The sequence below is a fragment of the Epinephelus fuscoguttatus genome, linkage group LG23 (genome assembly GCF_011397635.1).
Source record: "Epinephelus fuscoguttatus linkage group LG23, E.fuscoguttatus.final_Chr_v1".
In the NCBI taxonomy this organism is placed as follows: Eukaryota; Metazoa; Chordata; class Actinopteri; order Perciformes; family Serranidae; genus Epinephelus; species Epinephelus fuscoguttatus.
Window position 1 is genome coordinate 10,275,148 of NC_064774.1, and position 27,356 is coordinate 10,302,503.

Here is a 27,356-nt window from a genome sequence, read left to right on the forward strand (position 1 = left end):
TTTAAGTAACAAATGTCTTTGCGGAAATATCCACAGGTGTTCGCACACAAACGTCTAAAAAGCAAACCTCTGTACAGATGTGTACAGTGCACGGCTTCACGGGAAATTAGAGACGTGTGCGTGGCAGTGGACTGTCTTTTTGGCAGACACACAGATGGTCAAGCAAGCGTTTGATGAGCAGAGATGAACAGTTGCACGCCCCCTCATACTCTGTGGTACAAAGATGGACACATGCTCAGATCAGACAGACAGGAGAGCACAAGCATGAACACACAGCGAGAGGCGGCCAGAGTGTGAGAGCAGCAGGGGCGGGGATCAGACAAAAAGAGAAAGATAACACCAACGTTTTTAAATATTCTCTCTATGATGTCTCACCTGTTTGGCCACCTCAGACAGCAGCAGCGTCTTCCCAGTGCACGGTCCTCCGTACACCACCATGGGGCTCATTCTGCTCCCCTTAGACGGCATAAGGTACTCTTGTACGTAATCCAATGACTCGGCTTTGAACTCGTAGAGCGCCGCGTAGCTTTTACAGAGGGACAGGTGCTGCAGGATCTCGTCGTACAGCGGGTCCGTCTCTGTGTCAAAGTTCTGCTGGACCGTGGCTTGGATGATATCCACCATGTCCTCGTAGAACTGTTTACACAGACCCTCTACGTAGTGGCTCTCCACTTCCTGGGAGTAGCCGAGCTTCATGTCGCAGTGCGTGACCGAAGAGTAGACACGGAGGTTGGAGGCAGCAACAACTGTGGGGATGAATTCGTCCCGCACCTTCAGAAGGCGCTCGTAGGCTTCCTGGTTGCGCATGATGCGGTCGCCGCTCACCACGATGTCCATGTATCGGGTCATCTCGGGGATTTTGGCGAAGCGGTCGAAGTTGGAGATCTTGCGAATGTAACAGACACATTTCCTGAGAAAGGCAGGAGTTTGTTTCCCAAGGGCGAAGTCCAATTCATCCTCCAAGGCTGAAATAAGAAAAAAAAAACACTTACAAGTTTTTCTTAACTTCTCTGTGCACTCTTAGAAACAAGGGTTTCTGACGGGCTGAGTTTCTACCCAGAACCACCAACCAAAAGATACACAGTTGGGCATCTTTCTATTTATGTTATTAAATATATGCAGAAAAAAGAACTAATTAAAAAGTAATGATGTACTTAAAAATGACTCAAAGTTGACACAGTTCCAAACACTGGTCTGCTGGGGAAAGTCCTGTGTTTTTTGACCCGACCACCACAACCTGCATCCTCAGCGGACTACTTCCTTCTCTACCTCTGTCAGCGAATTGGTCACGTGATCGCAGTCATCCCAAATACGTGGGTTATACCCGAACTATTGGCTCATGATTCGGTGGGATACATACAAATTTTGGTGCATTACTTTAAGTAGGTAAGGTGTATCATAGGAGGTCCTGGGTGGAACCTTTCATAAACAGTTCAAGCTATAACCCTTTATATGTTGGATTCTACCAGGAACCAAAAAGAGTTCTCCTTTGGGGACAAGCCAAGAAACCCTCCATGCGTCTAGTTAGTTATTTCTAAGAGTGTATGTGATAACTTTTGAAAACCTTAGATTACAGTGTATCTGGCCAGATGCAGATAAGGACCACCTCTGGATTATTATGACCAACTTCCAAAGATAAACTTCAACCAGATGTAGGATTTAAATCTATTTCAGGAGCAGAGCTGAACAGACTTTAGGTTCCTTTAGCTTCCGATTAGATGGATTTCTCTGGAGCCTTATTTAAGAAGAAACAAAGTTGATAAAATCACATGAGCCAGCACTACTGAACTGTATCACAGGCTCCCCAACAAAGAGCCGGCGGACTGAAACTCTGCCAGCATCTCCTGTGTAGTTTAGCTCACATGGTCGCCTACTAATTAGGTGGGAGAGAGAGGAAAAGTGTGAAAGGAAAAGTTCCAGGAGACGGCACAACTTCCTCTATAAGGTACAATTAAAGCCCAGAGTGCTCAATTAAAGTGCAGTTTCCTGACACAAAAGAGGTGCTTCCTTTTCATGGGAAATTATAAAACTCGCAGTCACTTAATCAGCTTTGTATTTTTCTTTATTTCCTCCGTGAAAAAAGTCTGCGCACTGTGCTGTGCTGTGCCTGCTCTGTAAGAAAAGGCCAATAAAACAAGGACTTGTCAACGGATCCTGATGGCATATTGCTTAGATCATCTCCCACAGTGACAGCCTGAGGAAAGAACAAGAGATGTCTTGAAAGATTAGTTCAGTGCTGTCCAAACAATTCAGTAATAACTTGGTGATTCCCAAATGGAGTCTTTTACAGACAGGAGCTGACGTGGAGTCAACCGAACAGGGCGAAAATAAACAGTGGGAGGAACTCTTCAAATGTCAGAGTCGTACCTTTAGCTTCTGCAAGTACCAGCGAAGGAAGGAAAACCGAAAATAACTGTTTCGTTTTTATATAATATTCTGTTTTAACCTAGAAGGAGAGCTCAGATCGGCCCCTTAGATGAAAATAGTTAGTATTTTCAGGAACCATGTTGAACAGAAACTGTGATTTGGTGACTAACACAACATGCAGCAGAGTTCCTCAATAATTACTCCGATAATCACTGAAAATATTGCACAATAAAATAAAAAAAAAACATGAATATAAAGAGTAAAAATGGTCTTGTAAAGTCACCTAACAAAACTCTGTGTCTACCTGACATCCCGGCACACTGTTTGGATTAATCACTGAGAGATGAACGTACAGTGCGATTGATCAATCACTGTCATCTGCCAAGCTGAGTCTGACACATCCTGATTGCATCTCATCTCTTGTTACCAATTCAGTTACAAGATGACGGGCTACGCAGCAGCCTCTCTTATTAGATATGTGACCTTTGACATGTGGTTTTTGTGTTTTCTCACTCTGAAGGTTAAGGTTATATTTTTAAGTTTTTTCCCCATCATTGTCACTGTCAGATGTTCTGCCTCTGCTCGGGAAACCCTGGCATGCAACACCTCGTTTCAACTTATGTATGTGGCTTAATAAATATTTGTTTTACTATAAAAAAAGTCATTACAAAGACGTATGAACGGGAGAACGAGCCATAACGACAATCTATCAGTATAATGGATAACCATATTTTAATAGAACAACATTACTCAGATTCACAATGCGTTAAAACTAGATAAACAAGTTATTTTTAATTATAGAAATGCACTTGACAATAAACAGGCAACGGAATTGACGGAAATGGCCTGTTAGCTAAGCTAGCACACATTCATGCGGTCTCTCCGAAATCCATAAATATCCATAAATTTTTTAACACACTCAAGACAAATTCTGTACCAAAATTTTACATAGGGGAGGAGTTGCGCAGGCACATTGGCTATCACAGAGATTCTCATAGAAATGAGTGGACTGCCTGTTGACTCGTCGATACGAGGCGTAAATATTATTTTAATCGGAATCAGAATCAGTATCAGAAATACTTTATTGATCCCCGAGGAGAAATTATGATTCGTCACTTTTGCTCCGATGTATAGAATAGAGAATTATAAGAAGTAAGAATAAGACTATGAAATGGAAGTATGTAAATATATAGAAATAAAATGAGATGAAACAGAAATGATACCAGACATACATTGTTATAGGGCTACAACTAACGATTATTTTCATTGTCGACAAATCTGTTGATTATTTCTTCAATTAGTCGACTAATCATTTTATTGAAAAATGTGTTAAAATGATGTCATCTAATGTCTTGTTTCGTACTCACGCTAAAGTGTTTTAGTTCACCATCATGGGAGAGTGTGTAAAGCTGCTAATATTTGAACGTAAGAAGCTGCAATAAGAGTACTTTGGGGTACTTTATAGTACTTTTCTATGAAAAATGACTCAAACCGATTATTTGAATACTAAAATAGTCACGGATTATTTTAGTAGTCAATTAGTCATCGATTAGTCGACTAATTGCTGCAGCCCTACATTGTTATATTTGAACTCTCAGAGGAAGTGTTTGTGTAAAGGTATGGTTTGTTTGATTTTATAGGACAGGCCTTTTCAACTGGAGGTCAACTCCAGCCCACCGATCTGTTCTGTTCACGAATGAATAAAGATAAAATCCTGAAGAAGAAAAGATTGTGCCAATATTGGATGAATATTGGATGTTGCCACAATAAATCCTCAAAACATGCAGACTGCTCCTAAGTACTTAGCTATGTGTCTCTGAACCCCACAACCCATCAGCAGGTTTGAAAGACATGCCTTTCTTTACAAAAAGTCTTCAAAATTACAAGTAACACCATTTATCATCACCAGAAACTGTAAAAACAGAAAGTATTGTCCCATTTTTAAGTTTCTGACAGGCCATGAATGCACCATTTGTCCAACTGCTTCAGTCAGGAAACCAAGCCTCCAGGAACAGCGCCATGCGTTGAGGCTCATTTTCAAAGTGGCCAGACTTTTATCTACAACTGACCGGGTCCATCATGTGCTGCCATTGGGCCCGAAAATACTTTTTCCCATAGACATGGGAAAGAGGCGTCTATGAGTCAGTGGCTACATTTTTGTGAGTATCAAACCCCCTAAAATGCCCCCATTCACTACTGGGATTTAATCCATTCAGTCCAATATCTTAACATCTTTTGTCTGTTCCAGAGGTCTTGCTGAAACTAAAGGGGACAGAGTGTTTGCTGTCAGGGCCCCGAGGCTCTGGAACAATCTGCCTGAGGAAATCAGGTCGGCTGAGTCAGCGATGTCTTAAGTTCCTTCTTAAAACACACGTTTATTGAAGAGCATGTTGGAGTTTTAAGTTCATTTAGACTGTCTTTCATTGCCTCAAAACTTTTTGTCAGCTCTTTCAAAAGTTGTTGTTTTCACGTTTTGTCTCTTTTAATTGAAAAGTCAAGAAGAGCTGCATATTTGAATCATTACATACCCATTCAAGTTAGCGGAGTGCTTAACGAGAAGTAACCACTAACAAAGTCTTCAGTGCGCTTTCTCTATGGGCCCAAGGATGCAGAAAATCTGGGAAATTCTATATCCAGGAAGTCAAACTTTTTTGGCTTCGTGCACCACTGAGCAACTTTCACTGGAATGAATGGGGCCCAGCTGCTGTCACTGTATCTAATCATCTTTGTAGGAACATGCAGGAACCAAATTTATGCTAAAAAATAATGATATTGAATCAAAATAACCTCTAAATATCTCTGCCAAAAATAAAGCCTTTGCACAAACCAGATCTTGTAAAAAAAACATTTAATTCCACACTCCTTTGTGCAACTGGGAGGCCATGAATGACTCGACTGAGACTAACAGTCACATAACTAAAATTCTGTGAAACTTCAAATAAACTTCAGGCTGTTTACACGGAGCAGAGGACCAGAGAGGCTGTAACAATGTAAATTGAAATGCAGTGAAATAAAAGTTTTGAAAATGTGGCGCTGTATTTTGTGTCAAGAGTGCAAGTATAATGAGGATAATAGCTCAGGGAAATATCTGGCCTCCTGGCCCCCTGAACAATACAGTTAAATAGCCCTGTTGTAGAAGAAATAAACTGACTGTAAATCCTCTTTACATACTTTATCTACTGTAGCAACTAAGGCTGCAAGTATTATTTTCAAATAGCAAATATATTTACATTTGAGAAGCTAAAACTAATGATTTTACTGGCATTTCTGACGAGGAAATGACTTCATCTCTTAATTGGTTCTCAAAATCTTTCATCTCATTGGACGAATTGATTAATCAACTCACTGTTTAGCTCAAGAAAGAACAGATATGATATGTGACCCAACATGAAATAAAGGTAGGTAAAGGTAGATCGTAGAGGTTGTCGTTTCTCAGACTTATTAGAATATGAGGTCAAATATTAAAAGCCAAATAGAAAACCAACGAGACAGACGTGACCTTCATCACACAGTAAGACCTGCTCCAACTTGAAAAGAAATCAAAAGTAGAGACATGAAAAGACAAAAAGAAAGAAAGCGAAAGTCGACCTGAATCTCACCAGAGCAAAGGAATTTCTTGGCCTGAGCGCTCTTCATGGTCCCCTTCTCCTGAAGCTGCAGCACCGCCGTTCGGAAGATCCTCTTGATCTCCTCCGACACATTCCTCCAGGCCTTGTCATTCTTGGTCTTGGCAGCGCTGCTGGACTCCATCTAAGCAGGACAGGGGGAGAGGACGGTCTGACTTTACAGTTTGGACAGAGGACTCTCATCGCGTACTGAGGGAATGTGGTTATTCATGTTTTCTTAAGTACGGCGCTGAAACAAAGGGAATATTGTTCTCTGTTTCATGTGAGAAACAATTTAGAATCAGTGTTTTATGTGGCAGAGATTACTGAAGAGACATGTCATCTGTTAAATCTTTACTAGTATGATTTATTTTTTAGTGACTCTGCTCCTAGGGATTTGAGAGTACCCCAAGTATGAAACTTTCATATATGAATGTTTATAGCACCCTAAAGTGTGTCAAAGAGCCACATTGGTCAGTTTTAATGATTTAAGGGGCAACCTGGATCCTATTTTCCCATGTGTTTTGTGTCTAAGTGACTAATGGGAACAACGATTTTTGAAATTGGTCCAGTATTGAGGCTGGAATGTAACCTCTTGGGACATTTGTCAATTTACGCCCACTAAAAGTGCTTGTTTTTGCCACTGACAGGCTCCGATTTTTATTATAAGTGTCTGACAACATTACTGAAAGGATCCCTACAGAGATAGACCTTTTTGGTTAAGAGTAAGATCCCTTTTGTTTAAACAGAAACAGCCCAGAAATCGCAGTGGCCAAACCCACCAGGCTCCATTTAAATTGATTTAATTTTATCATCATAAAACACACTTTATTCAAAGTCCACAGAAACAAAAAAAAAAAAAAAAAAAAAAAAGACGTCCTTGGTTCATCTTTCCACTGTTCCAATAATCATTAACTCTAGTTTGATTGAAATAAACTCTTAATTCACACAGTTAGATGTGAAAATATGCTGGATCTATACATGCTAAAATTACTGTTTATTTAAATGGCGTCTGGTGGGTTTGGTGATAATGATTTTTTTTTTTGCCACTGACAGGCTCAAATTGTTGTAAGTGTCTGATAACATTATGTAAAGGATCCCTACAAAAACAGACCTTTTTGTTAAAGATAAGATCCAGAAACAGCCCAGAAATCGCAGTGGCCAAACCCATCATACTCCATATAAATAAAAAGTAATTTTATTATCATTAATCATGCCTCATTCGAAGTCGACAGAAACAAAATAAAACAAAAAATGCCATCCTAGGTTCGTCTTCCCACTGTTCCAACAATCATCAACTCTGGTTTGGTTGATATAAACACTTAAATCTCCCAGTTAGATGGCTGGTGGGTTTGGCGACAGTGGTTTTGAGGATGTTTCTGGTTAAACAAAAAGGATCTTCTCTTTAATGAAAAGGTCTATCGCTGTAGGGATCCTCTCTATAATGTTATCAGTCACTTAGAACAATCTGAGCCTGTCAGAGGCAAAAAAATACCCATCACCAAACCCACCAGACTCCATTTAAATAAACAGTCATTTTAGCGTGTATAGAGCCAGCAAATTTTCACATCTGAGTGAGTAGCAAACCAGAGATGGTGATTGTTGGAAAAATGGAAAGACGAACCAAGACAACTTTTCCGAGGTTTATTTTGTTTCTGTCGACTTCTGAATGACGTGTCTTTTAAGATGATAAAATTACTGTTTATTTAAATGGAGTCTGGTGGGTTTGACAATGGCGACTTCAGGGCTGTTTCTGGTTAAACAAAATTAATCTTAATTTTTAACAAAAAGGTCTATCTCTGTAGGGATCCCTTCCATGATGTTGTCAGTGACAAAAACAAGCACTTTTAGTAGATGAAAATTGATGGTGCATAATTGCCCTGCAGGGGATTACATTGCAGCCTGTTTCGCTCAACACTAGAGCAACTTCAAGAATTGTTGTCTCCATTAAAACACCAAAGTTACCCTTTAACTTCAGTGAAACTCAAGAAAACATTGTCATGCAGTTGTTTAACAGAACTCATCCAGATATTTTATCACCTCTATAAAGTTCTGGACAAAATAACAAGGTGGAACTCTGAAGCTAAATAGTTTTACATAAAATTAACTGTGCTGACAGAATTGTTGTTAAGTGACTTTTATGGGGTCATTTGCAAATGTGCTAAACTTTTTTTTTTTCCAAACAGTAAAGCACAGGACTTCAAAACGGCTCTAGAGATGCCTGAGACAAAGCAACTGCTTTTCTTTTTTGTATGTGCATATAAAATATATTCCTCAAGGTGAATTAAATTCATGAACCACAGAGCTCAAGGACAGGAATCCATTATCAGCACTCCCCACCCCATCGATGTGGAAAAATTACGTATCGGGGGGAACAACAAATCCCCTCGGGTGTAGCATGTTGGCTGTACTCACAGAGTTCTGGTAGTTCTTGAGCATTTGGGCTTTGGGTTTGAGGTAGTATGCGGGTGGCACAGAGTTTTCATCCCTGCAGTACCACTCTTCCAAGATGTGTGTGTCCAGCCCCGCCTCCACAGCTGCATCCAAGATCATCTCAAACTCCGCTGACTCCACCTCCCCCGGCACTCGGATGCTGCCGTACTTTTCACCCACCAGACCCTGAAGAAGAAGGAAGGAAGGATGGACAGAGAGACAGACAGAGGGCACGGGAGGTGAGAAGGAGAGAGACAGGATATGTGTATAATCATGATCCTTCAAACTGTTCCAGGGCTCTATTTTTTGGATCAGTGGCGCAGGGTGAATACAGGAGTCAATGATGCACACAGTGCGACTTATTTAAAGCAATTTCAGAGCCACAGGCGCTAACTGTGGTGCGGTTGGGACATCCACCAGCCAATTTGTGACATCAGGGATGTAGCTGCCGCCACAATCTTCACTGCACTGTGGTCCAAACTGACAGCTCTGGGTCAGATGAAGAGTGCTTTACACCACAGCCACATACAGTGCATGGTTTAAAGGGGACGTATTATGCTTTTCTTATTTTCTGTCACATATATAATGTCACCACATTTAAAGTTGATGTGTTCTAAATAATGAGGTAAATGTAGGTAGAGGTAAACCTTGTGAGGCTTTAGATATTCTGAAGACTCTGTTTCCAATGTTTTGTCTACTGATGTCAGCCTGTGACACATTGCTTTATATTGTCATCAACTCCAGGCACACTACTGCAACTGTTTACATTACATACTACTACTGCTACATGTAGCTTCATGCTAACGTCAGGGAAACATAATTTTGGAAGCCAATTTTAAAAATTTCTCCCAGATTTCAGATCATATTCCTGCTGGAGCATGTCTGGTTATAAAAGTTTACAAGCTTTAGGTAGTGATTTTAAAAGTAAGGAAGTAACGCTATACACAGTAATTGCATAGCTGCAAGTACACTGCTACATGTAGCTACATGCTAATGTCAGGGAAACATGTCATCATGGTTGCAGATGTTAATTTCTCCCAGAGTTTGGATCATATTCCTGCTGGAACATGTCCAGTTGTAACGATTATGGTTTGTACGGCTGCACACTGTCATTCTCCTGCTGCAACTACACTGCTACATGTAGCCACATGCTAATGTCATAGAAACGTAATCTTGGTTGCTGATGATGTTAATTTCTCCCTGATTTCGGACCACGGAACATGTCTTGTTGAGTTTAGAGGTTTCTACTGGTGATATTTCATGGTAAAAAGTGCTGCCATTCTATATTACAGTCATTTCCCCAGCTGTAAGTACACTACTACATATAGCTACATGCTAACATCAGGGAAATATGTAACCTTGGTTGCAGATGGTGTTAATGTCTCCAGAATTTCTGATCATATTGCGGCTGGAGCATGTCCTGTTGGTTTTAGATGCTTTTATCGGTGATTTTTCAAGTTAGAAAGTGTTGCTGTGCTGTATTACAGTCATTCCTTGGCTGCAAGTACACTGTTACATGTAGCTACACGTTAATGTCAGGGAAACGTGTGATTATGGTTGCCAATTTTAAAACTTACTCCCAGATTTCGGATCAAATTCCTGCTTCAACATATCCAGTTGTAACGATTACGAGCTACAAGCTTTAGTTAGTGATTTTAAAAGGCATAAAGTGTTGCTGTGCACCGTCATTCTCCTGCTGCAACTACACTGCTACATGTAGCTACATGCAAATGTCAGGGAAACATATAATTGTAGTTGCTAATGTTGTTAATTTCTCCCTGGTTTCGGAGCACAGTCCTGCTGGAATGTGTCTGGTTGTGTTTAGAGGTTTTTACTGGTGATATTTCATGGTAAGAAGTGCTGCCATTCTATATTACATTCATTTCCCCAGCTGTAAGTACACTGCTACATGTAGCTACATGCTAACATCAGGGAAATATGTAACCTTGGTTGCAGATGGTGTTAATGTCTCCTGAATTTCTGCTCATATTGCGGCTGGAGCATGTCCTCTTGTGTTTAGATGCTTTTATTGGGGATTTTTCAAGGTAGAAAGTGCTGCTGTGCATTCATTCCTTGGCTGCAAGTACACTGCTACATATAGCTACATGCTAATGTCAGAGAAACATGTCATCATGATTGCTGATATTAATTTCTCCCACATTTTGGATTATATTACTGCTGGAACATGTCCAGTTGTAAAGATTATGGTTTACAAGCTTTAGCTTTTACTTCCTGCCTTTGTGTGTTTTCCCGCCTATTTTCTATCACACCTGTCTTCCTTCAGTCTCATTAGTCCTTCCCTGTTCCCAGAGTCTTCCCTTCACACCTGCTCTGTGTCCACCCTAGTGTTCCTCACCACACCCTTGTTGTCAGCCAATCCCCATTTCCCTTCTTTTGCCCGTGTCCACCTACTCCAGCTGTGTCTCGCTCTTGTGATTAGTTTCCTGTGTATATATACCTGTGTGTGTTCCCCTTTGTTCCCTGTCAGTTTGTCTGTGTTCATCCCTGTGTTCATGGTGTCATTTCCTGTCTGGTCTCCTGTGTTCTGTTTCAGATTTCGTCCTTGGGTTCATCCCTGTGTTCACTGCATTGTCCCTGTTGGTTTTCAGTTTACTTTGTTTCTCCTTCCTGCCTGTTTTGGATATTTTCTATCCAATCCCCTTTAATATAACAAAATGTTGCACCCCTCTTCCCACGTACAAACATTCATGTTTACAGCAAGTGTTGAAAATAACAATCGTGTGCAAGTGTGAAAAGTCTGTGGTCATTCGATGGGAATGCCATCTGCCTGCCATACGTCACACACTCTCACTTAAATATCACATAAAGATATGTAGCAGACAGAAAATAACAAATAAAGCATTGAAGCAAAGGAAGGATGAGTAAGGGGTGAAGTCATCTCATTACACAGTTTTGATACAAAGAATTAGAGAAAGGAAAATGCTCTTTATACTGTTTTAGTTCTGTGACACTGTTTGGCACATCCCAGACAAGCAGGTAGTCTAGCACCTGCTCTGTGTGCTCACCTTTTTTTCTCTGATAATTTAAGATCTAAATGTCACCATCATGGTGAAGACGACCTGCTGAAGTTCAAACTGAGCATCAGAATGAGGAAGAAAGGTGATTTAAGTGACTTTGAATGTGGCATGGTTGTTGGTGCCAGATAGGCTGGTCTGAGTATTTACTGGGATTTTCACACACAACCATCTCTAGGGTTTACAGAGGATGGTCCCAACAAGAGAAAATATCCAGTGAGCCAAAATGCCTTGTTGATGCCAGAGGTCAGAGGTCAGAGGAGAATGGCCAGACTGGTTCAAGATGATAGAAAGGCAACAGGAAGTCAAATAACCACTGGTTACAACCAAGGTCTGCAGAAGACCATCTCTGAAGCAACAACACCTTGTCCAACCTTGAAGCAGATGGGCTACAGCAGCAGAAGACCACACCAGGTGCCACTCCTGTCAGCTAACAACAGGAAACTGAGGCTACAGTTCACACAGGCTCACCAAAACTGGACAATAGAAGATTGGAAAACATTGCCTGGTCTGATGAGTCTGGATTTCTGCTGCCACATTCAGATGGTAGGGTCAGAATTTGGGGTCATGGATCCATCCTGCCTTGTATCAACAGTTCAGGCTGCTGCTGCTGGTGGTGTAATGGTGTGGGGGAGATTTTCTTAGTACCAACTGAGCATGGTTTAAACACCACAGCCTACCTGAGTATTGTTGCTGACCGTGTCCATCCCTTTATGACCACAGTGTACCCATCTTCTGATGGCTACTTCCAGCAGGATAACACACCATGTCACAAAGCTCACATCATCTCAAACATGACAATGAGTTCACTGTACTCCAATGGCCTCCACAGTCACCAGATCTCAGTCCAGTAGAGCACCTTTGGGATGTGGTGGAACGGGAGATTCACATCATGGCTCTGCAGCAACTGTGTGATGCTATCATGTCAATATGGACCAAAATCTCTGAGGAATGTTTCCAGCACCTTGTTGAATCTAGACACCGAGAATTAAGGCAGCTCTGAAGACAAAAGGGTCCAAATGGCTCATTCCAAGGTCACGAAAACACAATGATTCTTATTTTAAGGTGATTTTACACCAAAGAAAACACACTTATTATATTATATTCAATTTCCATCAACACATCCACCTTAATCCTACACACTAAACCTTTCAAATTAGGAAATATCTGATCAATTAATATGTAAAAGGGATTACAAATCTGATCCAACATTCTGTGCAAGCTTTTCAATACTTATTTTGGTCGGTTCGTCAACAGCACTGAGGTCCGACACCAAACCTGCTGTTCACTCATTGTTTTCAGTAAGAAAAAAGCAGATTTGTTCTGCTGCTGCACGGCAAATGTTTGAGTGACACACCGTTATGTAAAAACACACAGCCTTGGCCAAATGTGCTAATGCTCAGTAATCAGTAGTATTAAGGGAATGAGCAGATTTGCTTTATATATAGAACAGATGGGACTGTTTTTAAATGAAAGGAAATTAATGCATTAATTAAAGGGAAGGTTGAGGATTTGTGAGAATTTAAGACTGTGAAATTTGATTTGATTATGCTTCTGTGCTTTAGTTATTATTATCACAACTAGTGACATCACCATCATCAGTCTTAAACACCAAAGCAAATAACCGGCAATCGCTCCCCACGATCTTTTCAGTCAGAAACTAGAACACTCAACGCAGTCGCTGCATAATTAGGCATCATCAAATTAAATAGTGGCCTTTTCATCCTACTATTATCTCCCACTCCACATGGATGTCTACTGTAAGCTCCAATGAGTCTCCTCTCTTCCCCTCGGCATCTCCGCACATGGTTTTGAGTGACAGCCGATTCAATGCCGTCGGAAATGATCAGGGACATTTCCTGGCTTCAACCCTGATGAGCTCCATCACTCACATTCGAGGACAATGGGAGCCCAAAAAAAGAAGAAGAAAATCACTGGAAACCCTCTGCTCCATGACCAGCTGATCTTTACTCCATGTGTCGTAATTCACATGCAGCTGAGGCCTCGGGGCGAAGACGCAGAGTGAGCGAGTGAGCGAGGGACAAGCCAAATGACTGTGAGCTCCGATGAGCAGGAAAACTACGTCGGGACGCTCGCGGCAATGACGCTTCAAAGCCGTTCCCTCCTCGTTCCCTTGGCATTCGCAGTGGGAACAGATGCAGAGAACAAGCAGATGATGGCATGTGGCATGGTCTGCAGGACGGCCTACTCTCAGAACCGACTAATGCCCGCGGTGGATTTGTTGAAACTCATACAGCTTTGTGGCAGTGCTGCACAAATGTGACACCAAAGGTTCATTCTACAGCTTTGTTTATATTTAGAAGATGATTTCCATGTACGGTAGCAGTTGTTTTAGAGGATGAGACGCAGTTTTTAAGGTTGTGTATTATGTTTTGAATCCACACTCATCATTTACATTATATAAACATTAAGCTGACCCACTTAGCCGGTGGAAAAGTACATCAAAGGGGACTTATTATGCACGTTGTCATATTCATACTTGTAGTTTTTGAACATTAAAGTATGTAAACATGTTCTAGTAGAAACCCAAAACACTTTATTTTCCTCATACTGTCTGTACTTGAACACCTGTGTTCACCCTCTGTCTAAAACGCTCTGTTTTAGCATCTGTCTCTTTAAGGCCCTAAAAGAAAAAGCCAAGTCTGCTCTGACTGGTCAGTGTATCCCTGTTCTTCCATATCTCATGTCTCTGCAGGGTCATTGCAGCCACAAGAATGACTGTAACAAAATATGGCGGCACTTTCTGCTGTGAAAAATCACCAATAAATGCTTCTGAACCAAAATCTTCACAAGCAGACATGTTCCAGCAAGAATATGATCCAAAATCAGGGAGAAATCAACAACATCTGCAACCACGATTACACGTTTTCCTGACGCTGGCATGTAGCTACATGTAGCAGTGTACTTGCAGCCAGGGAACGACTGTAATCAACTAAAGTGACACTTTCTACCCAGAAAAATCACCAATAAAAGCTTCTAAACACATCCAGACGTGTTCCAGAAGGGATGAAATCCAAAATCAAGGAGAAATTAACAATACTGGCAACCAAGATTACAGGTTTTCCTGATCGTAGTATGTAGCTACATGTAGCAGTGTACTTGCAGCAAAGGAATGACTGTAATGAAGTATAGCGGCACTTTCTACCCACAAAAATCACCAATAAAAGCTTCTAAACACAACCTGACAAGTTCCAAAATTCGGATGAAATTAACAACATCTGCTACCAAGATAGCAGGTTTTTCTGATGTTAGCATGTAGCTACATGTAGCAGTGTATTTGCAGCCAAGGAATGACTGTAACAGAGTACAGCAGCACTTACTACTGTGAAAAACTAAAAAGCATGTAATCACAACCAGACATGTTCCAGCAGGGATATGATCTAAAAATGGAGAGACATTAACAATAGGTTGCATGTTCCCCTCATGTTAACATGTAGCTACATGTAGCTACATGTAACACTGTACTTACATCTTGGGAAATGACTGTAATGGAAAAAACTGCACCATTTACCATTAAAAATCACAAATAAAAGGCATGAACCAGACATGTTCCAGAAGGAAGTAATCTAAAATCATGGGGAAATCAACAACATTGGCAACCAAGATTACAGGTTTTGCCGATGTTAGCATGTAGCCATATGTAGCAGTGTATTTGCACCCAAGGAGAGACTGTGATGAAAAATAGTGGCACATTCTACCGATAAAAATCACCAATAATTAATAACCAATAAATCTTCTGAACACATTGGGACATGTTCCAACAGGAATACAATCCAAAATCAGGGAGAAATCAATAACATCACCAATCAAGATTACACGCTCTCCTAACGTTAGCATGTAGCTACATGTAACAATGTACTTGCAGCCCGGGAATGATTGTAACCAACAAAAGCCTCTAAATGCAACCAGACATGTTCTAGAGGGAATATGATGCAAAATTGTTGAGAAATTTACATCAGCGACCAAGATTGTGTCTTTCTGACGTTAGCATGTAGGTACATGTAACAATGTAGGCTACATAACGTAAACACTTGCAGTGGTGTGCCTGGAGCAGATGTACATATAATGAAATTCATAACAAGTAGGGATAACTTTGACATACATTTACCTAATTATTTGAAACTTTGGACACTTTTCATGTTAATATCCGACATTCTGACTTTACAGAAAATAAGGTAAATCCTGTATCCTGCATCAAAGGGTGAAAAACTGTGGCAGAAAAGATGAAAAACTCCCCTGAATATTAAAGTATTTGCAATAAAACAAGAGGGTTAAAAAGAAAAAGATGCTTGATGCTAATAAATAAACCCTCCTGTGACTGGAATATTCAAGTACATCCAATAAAGCAAGAAGCCTCTTAAGAAAACAGTGCTAATTTAAGTAGAGAACACAAGCCAAGCATACCTCTAAGACAGAAAACACACAAGTACCAAATGGAGGAAGAAAGGAAAGGGATTCCCTCTTGTGTGTTACTCTCTGTGCTGTCTTCCTGCCAAAACAAAGAGTTTAATAGATAATTAGGACGGGCTGCTCCTCTATCTTCAGCTGTGATTGACAGGAAAGGTCGTGAGCTACATTCTAGCTCAAATTGTTTCAAGTGACAGGTGCAAGTTTTAGCTCAGAGGAGAAAAAAGGATGTAATTAACTGCAGATATTTTGCTCTCCAAAATGCCAAAAGATCACTTTCAGTTTGGCTTTTCTCACCAGAGCTGCACAACCAACCAACAGCCAGAGCCTATGAAATGGAAATAAGAAGACGAATATTTTTGTATACAATCCAAGCCCTGCTCCCTTAGTTACTGATGCTGTCAAGCTTTACGTTACGTACTTTACCTTTATTTCAGCCTTCTCATATCAAGCTGCTGTTAATTTTGCAGGCTGAAATGAAAACTACAACTGTAATTAGCTAACTTGTCAATATGGCTGACAATCCCTCGTTGAGTTGGTTGAAAACTCCGTCTCAAGCTGACCCTTTAATGTTTCCAGCAGACTCATATTTCGTTCTAACGTCAACGTCTTCGGCTGCTTAGCTTTAAATACTTGGACAGTAAAGACCGAGGTTAAATCTTTGCTTTATTGTTTGTATTTTGAAACACTATGTTTTCACTTTAAATGTAACAGGAGATGAAGGCTGGGTTAGGAGAACAGAAATCTCTGAACTCATCGGCTACCGGTCTGATGATGATTCAGCGTCTGGGGCAACCCAGTCTCACTTCCGGCATCAAACACCAATGAAAAAAGCCGTTCTTTAACATCGGCATGACACATGTATGGTTCCCTTTGTAGTTTATTGGTGATCAGCAGAGTCAGGATAAAACGCAGAGGGACAAAAATTATAGTTAAGGCGGCTAAAGTCTGAGTAGGGTGGTGGATGTGTCCACCAAACACCGACTTTCACCCGGGACAGCCGTGTTCACGTCCTGAAAGATTATTAAGCCAAACCCTGTTCTTACTTCAAACGGATTTCTTCAGATGTGCCTCAGCCCGGACACTCTGGCCACTTAAATCAGTAGCCATTTTAAATAGTAATTGCAGTAAATTTGCAGGAAAGCCCAATCCGTCTTCTTTCAGCATTGGCAGTATAAAAACAAAATCGGTGAGTGCGGCAAAATGCCGCCTACCTACTTTTGTTCATACAGAATGCGCCTTTTCGGGGCAATGGGGGGCGTGAGCAAGTAACGAAACATGTAGCTCAGTGTGTGACGTAAACAGTGACGTGGGAGGGAAGCCGTGACTGGTCAGTCCTTCGGCGATTCTCTCGTAAGTCAGCCCGTCCTTCACCGTCCCCGTCATCTGACGGTTAATGGCCTCTTTGTTTGCGAGGACAAGGAGGACGCACAATTCCTTGCCTCCCCAGTTGCTCATCTTTACAGTGTCTGTCAGGTTTGTGTTTCCCTCTTGCTACTAGCTGCTCGCTAATTCCTACTATCAGCTGTTTTCTGTTAGTCCACCGCCAGTGGGTCGCATGTACGGTGTCATTAACAGCTCCTCCCACAAGTCTTCAACAGCCCCTTCCGTGGCGGAAGGCCACCTCATTTGTTTTAAACCATATAGGTTATGCCAATATGTCTACCCTATGAGGTGGAAAATTGGGCACCTCGGATCAACTCGCCAATCCGGCTCTGTGTGTCTAAACGCTCGCAGTTTGGCGGCAAGGCGACCTAACATTCGCTGAAAATCTGGCAGTGTAAAAGGGGCTAGTGTCTTTTGCGTCACTCGCAATGTGGCACACAACAACAGTGTCAAATTCAGAGTATTAGGAGTGCTGAGCAGGATCCTTCCTGCTATTAACGGAGTGCTACGAAGGACGAGTAGAACAACAGAAATGAACAGTTTGGTGGTACCTTGAGGTTCTGCACTGTGACTTGATGCTACGATGGTTTGGCGGGGGAAATAATGGACCTCCATTTCTTGTGCTTCTTCATTGGAAAGCCGTGTCACTAGCCAAGTAGTTACTGACACCGACATCATTAGCACAGCAGCCCGTAGAGGTTTTTGATCCGATCTAATCACTTGCAAGCAACAGTGTTGATCGTCTCTCTTAAAGATCTGATTTGAGAAGCAAACTTGATTTACCTGCAGTCTGAAGTTCGCTAAAGAACCTGTAACTGGACAGACTATCGAACCAACTGGCTGCCCCGCAGGTTGCCTCACCCACCCTCTTTATACGACCTTCTATGAGTCACGGTGCTGCAGTAATGTGTCAGTAGAGGGTGGAGGCAGTGGGCTGAACTACTGTACAGTAATGCTGAGAGAGACATATAGTGTGAGGGAGAACAGTCACTCTCCAAGTTGCTGACAAAGTCTCTGTCAGGTTGCCTCGCGGTGGTACAGCAGGATGAATGGAGTCTGTGTGTGTGTGTGTGTGTGTGTGTGTGTGTGTGTGTGTCTGTATGTGTGTGTGTGTGTGTGTGTGTGTGTGTGGAGATAGAGATAAGGATAAAACCAACTGGTGTTTCTTATCAAAACGACAAAAATCAGGTGCTAACACACACATACAGACACACGTTCACAGCACTCTCCACCCTTGCATGTAATCTACTGTCACTTCTGTCATCCACTCAGCTCACCAAAGCCCAAACTGTAAAAGATGTCCAAATATTTGCCGGGTGGCTTTAACATGCCTGTCTTAGCCAGAGAGCACGCCTGGAATGAGGCCATCTGAAGTGGATTACAGCATGACAGCTGACAAGCTAGAACTTCACTCCTCTGTGTGTGTATGTTTTCGTGTGTGTGTGCATGTTTTTCCTTCACAGAGGGGATGGAGGGGTTGCAGTAGTTCTTATTACACTTCAGCCGCCCCGGATACAAGAAACACACGAGGCTAAAGTGACAATAGCGAAGCAGATAGCAGCCAAATGTAACTCCAGTTTTAGCCGCACTCCTCCGCCCCTCCTTTAGTTTTTCATCCCTGGAAGGGTTTTATACTTTGGCTAAGTGCACTTTATCTGATGAGCCAGTTGGGAGAGGCGACTAAGATATTGTACACAGCTACAGTATGAATCAACAAATCAATCACTCGCACGGTCAATCAATCAATGAAACACACAGTCAACTGTTCTGATATCTGCTGCGTAAGCTCTGGCGCCGCAGAAGAAGAAATGGCTCTAAAAAGAAACAGATGATCTGATCAAAGAAATATTTAATTTACAGTGACATGTGCACTCGCTCACAGAGCTGTGAGCCAACTCTATGCTACAACTGTAACTCAGAGTGAGATTCAGATTCTGTTGCAATATTAACAGTTCAACTAAATAAAATCTACCACAAATTACACATTTAAACAGCTAAATACTGGGATCTATATATAGGCTGCTATGATACCACAACTATCGCACATTCACAGGTTTACATCACCAAGGGTTTATGACAAAATCACTTGACGACACCAACTCCTGTGTGCGCACGGCGAGAGAGGAGAGGGAGAGACGCTGTGCTGCTGCCAGAGGAGCCGCTGACTGAGTTCCCTCTGAGCGGTAAGTCACTAAAAGAGTCTGAGAAGTCCGGGGCTGTTCATAAAACATTCAGGACGCCACAGTTTACTGCCTACAGCATGCCTTTACTGAGATCTAACTATGCAAGTGACTGGCTGTACGATACATGTCGTAGAGGTGTGAAGGAAAAACACTGTTATGCCCAAAAACAGGGCTCATATGTGCGTGTTGCTGCAGACCGATAAATACTACCAGTTAAACAGTTAATGGGAAATTTCAGGCATGGTATTTCAGGCACGGTATGAGATCGCTGCTTGTTCTCGCGATATTTCGGCCGTGCTTTGGAAAGCAGAGCTAAATGGTAAACAAACATGGCACCACACTGGTAAGGTAAGACAACACGTTTACATGTCGTTTTCTATATGTTCTCTGACATTTATCCTAACGATATGAGGCGGTCTTTGTGGAAAAAAAGCTTGTTTAGTGGACTAACTTTGCACTTGAAGGTTGCCCGTTCACTTACGTTTTAACAGGTCTGACTCTACAATGCGCCCGGCTGTATCTAGGCTAACGGCTAACATGCTAACTATTATTTTTATGTCACTAGTCACTTGAAGTCACTTTGATCACATGCTATTTTTGCAGAGGAGGTTATAGATGGCTGAGTTTTAAAGTTAGAGTAATGACACTGGTATCATATAAAACAAGAAGATCTAATAAAATCTAGTGGTATCAACCATGTCATACTAGCGTCTCAGGAAGGGGGCGAAATAACTCTCCAGACTACTGTACGTGCACACCAAGAGCTGTAAAAGCTGCAAAGCAGCCGAGGTCGCCCAGGCATCGGCGCTGTCCAAAACATTTTTGGCAGCTCAAGTCGCTCATGTTCGATCGTACTTGTCAATTTAAAGGAGCCGCAAAGCAGGTTACTGGCTGAAGCACAGTGCCTTTGCCGGCTGCCCAGTCCCAAAAGGTCGGCAGACCATGAACTTGTCACATTCACATGAAACAAGGGAGATCAGCATGCTAGGCGTTATATTAGCATCGATGTATTCGCCCTGAGTTTAAAAAATTCTTTCTCGAATCATAAAGGACTCGGTGTCCAGCTACAGCAGTGATTAGCTTCTCTCTCATTTTGAAGTAGGAACAAATGTGTGGTAGGAACTAAAGTTTCCGAGGATGTTCTCTGGGTTCCACACAAGCGATGGACATCTACTTTTCGATCGGTAGCTGGTCATTTGCAGCAGAAATGCATCATAGCTAATTTGCATAAAGTTCACGACTCCCCAACTTCCATCGGACACTCTGCTCGCCAAAACGCAGACGCTTTGCAGCTTTGCAGCTTTTGCAGCCGTGGTCGCCGGTGCCCACTGAAAATGAATTGAATCGGTCACCTTTTGCAGCTCTTGGTATGCACGTACAGTTAGGCTAAATTTCAGGAAGAGGCGTTGACCTCTCACCTCAAGATATCTGAATGAAAGTGGGTTCTGTGGGTACTAACGAGTCTCCCCTTTGCAGACATGTCCACGTTAGACATTTGGCTATTGGTTACAAAATAAAATGATAAATTAGCATCCCTAATCAAAGGTGTGGCTCCATTTTCCATTTCAGGCTCAATGCCGATAGCATGCGATGCAATATATGCAGAAGACAAAGTTGATGAAACACCTGAACTGATTAAACTTAGGAGCAGAAAGTTGCTCTGTGTTCGACAGCAAGAAGAGGAGCGCTCTACAGCCATCTTCCTCTTAGCATTCAAGTTCGCCTCCTCTGCAGCCCGCAGTCTCCTCCAGGGCGGTCAGGTGAACCTGCAGTAAAACGCCTGTAAGATTTTAACATCGAAACATCTTAAACACTGCTGCGAGTGAAAAACTGCCACAGCTGGTATCAAAGTCAAGGTATTGAAAATGTTTTAATGACCCAGCCTTTCACAAGATCAGCAAATGTGTATTGAGCCACTGCTGAAACCAGTCCCTAAAAACTGCACCGATGTGCGACTGTTCCAGCAACGCTTTCTAAAAACTACAGTGCCCAGCTGTTTCAGGAAATTAATGGAGCTTTTATATAAATGAAACTCAGTGCTCTTAAAGATTTACATCTCCGGTAGAACAAATGGGATTGGGGCTGAAAGAGCTGCAGGGAAGTCAGACAAGTATTAGCTACGGAGAGACGCATGAACAAAGAGTTGGTTTTGGAGTTTTCACAGGATTTACTGACGGAGAATAACATCCTCTGAACATCAAAATTGATTTGAAAGGCTTCACACTGTCAAAAGTCACTGTGTTGGTTCAGTTCTTGCAGGTTTCATTCTCAGCTGGATTCTAGGCCGCGACTATTTGCTCAGAGATGTAAACCAGCCGGTCCAGGCTATATCATGTTAGCGCTTACATCATGTTGCATGAATGGAGGAGAAGCAGAGAGAAAATAAGAGCCAGAGTATCCTCAACTATCCTCTTACACGCAGTAACCCTGCTACACGGCCAGGCGAGTAGAACTGGATGAGCGGCTGCGTCCTCGAGGCATCTATCAAGTTTTCCTGTTTTTATTTTTTTTTTTACACGAGGGAATCTGAGACTGTCGGAGAGCAGAAGTAGCAGAGAGGAAAAGGGAAAAAAAACAGTCATGGCTCATTGTCATGCTTAATCTCCGGGTCAGTGACACCATCACCATGCCAACCCCCTGCTATCGCCATGGAAACCGGCTTTATTGCATCGGCAGGTTAGAGAAAAGCCCCCCTCGCCCAGGTGTGTGTGTGTGTGTGTGTGTGTGTGTGTGTGTGTATGTGTTTAACAGCCTTGCACCGCCACCTGTCTTGTGTTCAGCTGTGCCCTTTAAAAAACACTTGCTGCAATTGATTCCCACTCATAAAGAAAGACTGACAGACCCAACAAAAAGCTGGTTATGTAACAGCCGACTCTGTGTCGTCAACCAAGAAACTCTAAATCTTGATGGTCACACATGCCTGCTAATGAAAAGAACTTTGTATGGTTGTAATTTTACTCAAGCACCATTTTTCCACAGGGTGTCCAGATATCAGACACTTCAATTTAATGCTTTTTAAGACCTTTGAATATAATTTTTAACCAAATTTAACACAGATTTTTGGACATATCTTTTTCAAGCGTTGCAGGTAAGTAAAAAGGAAATGGGGCTTTCACACCACGGTGCAGTAACTCGCCGCTTCAAGTCATTAAAGTCAGGGGAAGGAAGCAGTGGGGAATCGTTTTCAAGCATAGCAGTAAGGGTATGAAGTGGTTGATGCCCATGTGCACATGCACAGATTTCCCTCTGGCTTTGGCCGATTAAATAACGAGCATCACTGAAGCAGGAAGAGGAAAAGATGGAGGGGCTGATGATGTTGGAGTCTGAATACCTGGAGTTACAGAGCCAGCAACTTTTAAGGACAACCAGAAGAAAAACTAGGCCTGGGATCGTCCATCTATCCATCCATTTTCATCCACTTATCCAGGTCAGGCCAGCAGGCCAAGCAAAGCACCCCAGACGTCCCTCTCCCCAGCAACACTTTCCAGCTCCTCCTGGGGGACCCCAAGGCTTTCCCAGACCAGATGAAATATGTAATCCCTTCAGCGTGTCTTAGGTCTGCCCCGGGGCCTCCTACTAGTTGGAAGTGCCTTGAACACCTCTAACGGGAGGTGCCCAGGAGGCATCCTGATCAGATGTCCGAACCACCTCAAGTGACCCCTTTCGACTTTTGACGAGGTACTGGGGATCTATTGTGCGCTACACATCCTGCTGTTTTTTTCTGGTTACAAGATTTTGGGCATATTTATAATATGCCAGTTTCCTTTGGCATATCTGGCACTCGTCAAACTTTCTGGGGATCAACTTGAAAAATTCTGTAACTATAACTAACTCTGTAACTAGCGAATCTATGAGCCCTTCATGTATGGTCAAACTGTCCCAGTGTCTGTAGTGCTGGACTGCTGGTGAGTCACAAAACTGTCTGAGAATAACGTATAATAATTTATGTTGATGCACAATGAATAAAGTTGGATTACATGGTCTTAATTTATGGGCTGTTTGGAATTTTTGGGGTAATGCATACATATATGTAGAAAAATACTTTCAAATACTGATTTGGACCTTGATTACCATGGCATCGACTGAAGCGTTGACGCTTCCAAATATTCTGCTCAGTCCTACACGCTGATGAGCCCCTCTTAATCAGCACAGGGGGAATTCCATCACCGCGACAGCCCTACTTCAATCAAGCGGCGAAATGAGTTCGGGTAAGGAGTTCGGACATCTGGAGGGAGCTTGGAGTAGAGCCGCTGCTCCTTTGCGTCAATAGGGGTCAGTTGAGGTGGTTGGGGCATCTGATCAGGATCCTCCTGGGCGCCTCCTGTTAGAGGTGTTCAAGGCGCGTCCCACTGGTAGGAGGCCCTGGGGCAGACCCAGAACACACTGGAGGGATTACATATCTCATCTGGCCTGGCTACACCTTGTGGTCCCCCAGGAGGAGCTGGAAGAGGGACGTCTGGGGTGCTTTGCTTGGCCTGCTGCCCCTGCAACCCTGCCTCAGATAATTGGATAAAAAAGGATGGATGGCGACAGCTCTAGTTTAGGGGCTTTTAATGACTTTTAAGGACTTTTTTGAGGACTTGTGGACATGAATACTCATGTCATGTAATGAGATGAACAATACAATTCTTCATCTGAGCTTAAAACCCCTAATTCCTGGTGATCAGGTTGAGCTGAGGAGAAGGATTAAGTCTGTCTTTACATAGAAGTTACAATGAAGGAGATACGGAGGTTAGACGAGACGTCACTGCTGTTTGATTCGGGGCTACAGCACAGCACTGAATGATTCGTAGAGGTGAATGAGGAGCGATGTGTGAGCCAGAGTATTAAGAGGTTTCTAGTTGTTGCACAGATCCTCAGTGGCAGCAAGAAACACACCTACACTACGCACGTCAATCTCTGTTTCCTCTGTAGTGTTTCCAGGGAACCTGTTCCTCCAACTTCAAGCTCCCCTGCTCTCTTTGTCTGCACCACACATCCCATCTCCGCCTTTCTATTTTCCTCTGTTCATCCCTTTTTCCCCCTCTGATGCATGCACTGGGCTCTGAGACAGTTGTTGTGGGGCTGCAGACCCCCAGATCGGCTTCACTTTGAAGTCTCCTCTTGCTGCCATGTGGCTGTGTGTATATGTGTGTGTGTGTTAGCCGGGGGAGACACTCGGGCAGCAGCACGAGGTGGGCATCTTTAGCGAGTGAAGGTGATGATAGTGGTGGGTGTTTAGAAAGTGCGAGCGGCTGTCAACAGTTTGAAACAGTCAGAGAACAAGAAGAAAATGAGAGAAATTAAAACACAGTGAGCCAAGAAGAGCCTGGGAACAATGCACAGTGACTCACACACCGACGCACCGCTTGAAACCTACTGTATGTTATCACAGAAACAAAGAGACCCTAAATTCTGCTGACATTTTCCCCTTCCTCACATACATATCTAGGTCTACCACCCTGTAAAAATAAACAACGGCGCTCCGAAGACGGCCCAGACAACCCAGAACTGTCACAAACGGGGATCCAAGTCCCTGATCAAAGGCACCGCCGCTGCCACTGGGAGCTCCCCAGTCCAGGAAACGGGGCCGGCCGGCCCGTGTGTGCAGGGAGCCGGACTGCAGGGAGCACAGCAGCTGGCTCTGACAAGTCTGAATGGGACTTCATTCTGTGGAGCGACGGTGGCCTCCCTTCATTCACCACCGAGATGAGCGAGTCGAACATGCCATTAAAGATTTAACCAGCCAGATGGGGAGGACATGCAGTATAGATGCATGTGTGTATCTCTTGAGTGTGTGTGGGTGTATACAGGGGTGTAAAGAGTCTGTATCACCCAGAGTCAAACTGATTCTCAATCTCCTGACAGAGAAAATGCCTCAGGTCAAGATGCTCTGTTTGTATGTGCCGTGTGGGTGTGTGTTTGAAAGCAGGAGAGAGGAAGGAAGATGAAGAAAGAACAAAGAACCGTGTGTGCGCGCGCCTACTTTCCCTCGGCGTGTTGTGTGGTGTTGGTCGAGGTCACTCGAGGTTAAGATGGTGAAATTGCAGCAGGGACAGAGGGCGGCGGGGCTGATGGGAATGAATGAGATCAACACGGCGTGTACGACACCGCGGCAAACACCAAGCCAGCAGCACAAAAGTGGGGAGTGCGTCACTTTTTCTCAGCTCAGATCTGGTAATTTCACTCCAGGTTAGTCTGATTGAGCTCACATCGTACAGCCCAGTATCACACACATCTCAGTGGGATTTAGAGGCCGTGACATCGAATTTCACTTTAGCACATAAGGACAAAAAGTACCAAAGAAAGCAGAGACGGCCAACATTATCAGCAACCAAGTTTCAAAGTGCAGGGGTCAATAACAAAGTACTCAAGCAAGAAATGCTTTATATTGCTGGAATGTTGCCGCACTACTGGAATAGAAAAAGTGTGCACGTACCGTCGATTAGATGGAGAGAAGATGTGGCAAGAAATATTCTTCTAACAACTATATTTGATGATATATATGTTTTATGGCCTGAAAACAAATCATGTTTGCTGCTCATGCTCAAAACATATTCCAGTTGTTGCAACTTATATTCAACATACATATCTAACGCACCCTTTTCTAGATGCTGCAACATATATCCAACGCATCCATCTCTAGTTGATGCAACATATATGTATATATATCAACACACCCTTTTCTAGATGCTGCAACATATATCCAACGCACTCTTCTCTAGATGCTGCAACATATATATATATATATCCAACACACCCTTTTCTAGATGCTGCAACACATATATCTATATCTATATATATATATATATATATATATATCCAACACACCCTTTTCTAGATACTGTAACGTATATCCAACACACCTTTCTCTAGATGCTGCAACATATATCCAACACACCTTTCTCTAGATGCGGCAACATATATATAGGCAACATATATATATCTAACACACCCTTTTCTTGTTGCTGCAACACATATATCCAACGCACTCTTCTCTAGATGCTGTAACATAAATCCAACGCATCCGTCTCCTTTTCTAGATACTGCAATATATTCAACTCCTCTCCAGTTGCTACAACATATATCCAATGCATCCAACACACCCTCCCCTCTCTTGAGATGCAATGCATAAGAAATGCACCCTTCTCTATTTGCTGCAACTAATATCCAACACACCCTTCTCGAGTTGCTGCAACATTTATCTAACACACCTGTCTCTAGCTGCTGCAATATATATCAAACGGATCCTTCCTTAGTTGCTAAAACTTATATCAAACGCACCCTGCTCTAGTTGCTGCAATATATCCAACATACCCCTTTCTAGTTGCTGCAACATGTGTCTAAATGCACCCTCTCATCAGATGCTGCAACGCATATTGAACGCACCTTTCTCTAGATGCTGCACCTTATATCCAGGACACTACTCTCTCTGCAGTAATGCAATACAACGTAAATCCAATGCACCCTTCTCTTGATGTTGCAACAAGCAGTATATCCAACACATCTGTCTTGAGTTGCTGCAACATATATCCAACGCACCCTTTTCTAGATACTGCAATATATCCAATATACCCTTTACCAGTTGCTGTAACATATATCCAACACACCTTTCTCTAGATGCTGCAACACAAATCTAACGCACCCTTTGGCAGAAGGCGGTCTATTCGAGCTGTCAGTGCCCTGCCTACTCTCGTCAGGTGTTTCACACTGATCGTTTACCAACACTGCTGCTAACACTTGCTAGCTCTTATGCTGCTGCAGGACTTCATAAATAATCCTGCCTGTCAACACGCTGATTTTGTGGCTTTAAGACTTCTTTTATTGACAATACCTGTGTGTGTTTGTGCCACACTACACACACTGCTGCCTGTGACCTCTGACTCTGCTGGCCGGCTCTTTGTTAACTTGGCATCAGACACCATTTCAAGCCAAATGTG

At 42.7% G+C, this 27,356-nt stretch overlaps 1 protein-coding gene across 2 annotated transcripts in view; it reads right to left on the reverse strand.

The window, feature by feature from the left end:
* LOC125883842 (NACHT and WD repeat domain-containing protein 2) overlaps positions 1 to 27,356 on the reverse strand; it is a 93,190-nt gene that overhangs the window by 20,214 nt on the left and 45,620 nt on the right. For both annotated transcript variants that reach the window (XM_049568433.1, XM_049568434.1), the window contains exons 5-7: positions 8,388 to 8,591; positions 5,967 to 6,117; positions 376 to 965 (exon numbers count right to left, since the gene is read on the reverse strand). In XM_049568433.1, coding sequence (XP_049424390.1) covers positions 376 to 965; positions 5,967 to 6,117; positions 8,388 to 8,591 — 945 coding nt within the window. The remainder of the gene's footprint in view (positions 1 to 375; positions 966 to 5,966; positions 6,118 to 8,387; positions 8,592 to 27,356) is intronic.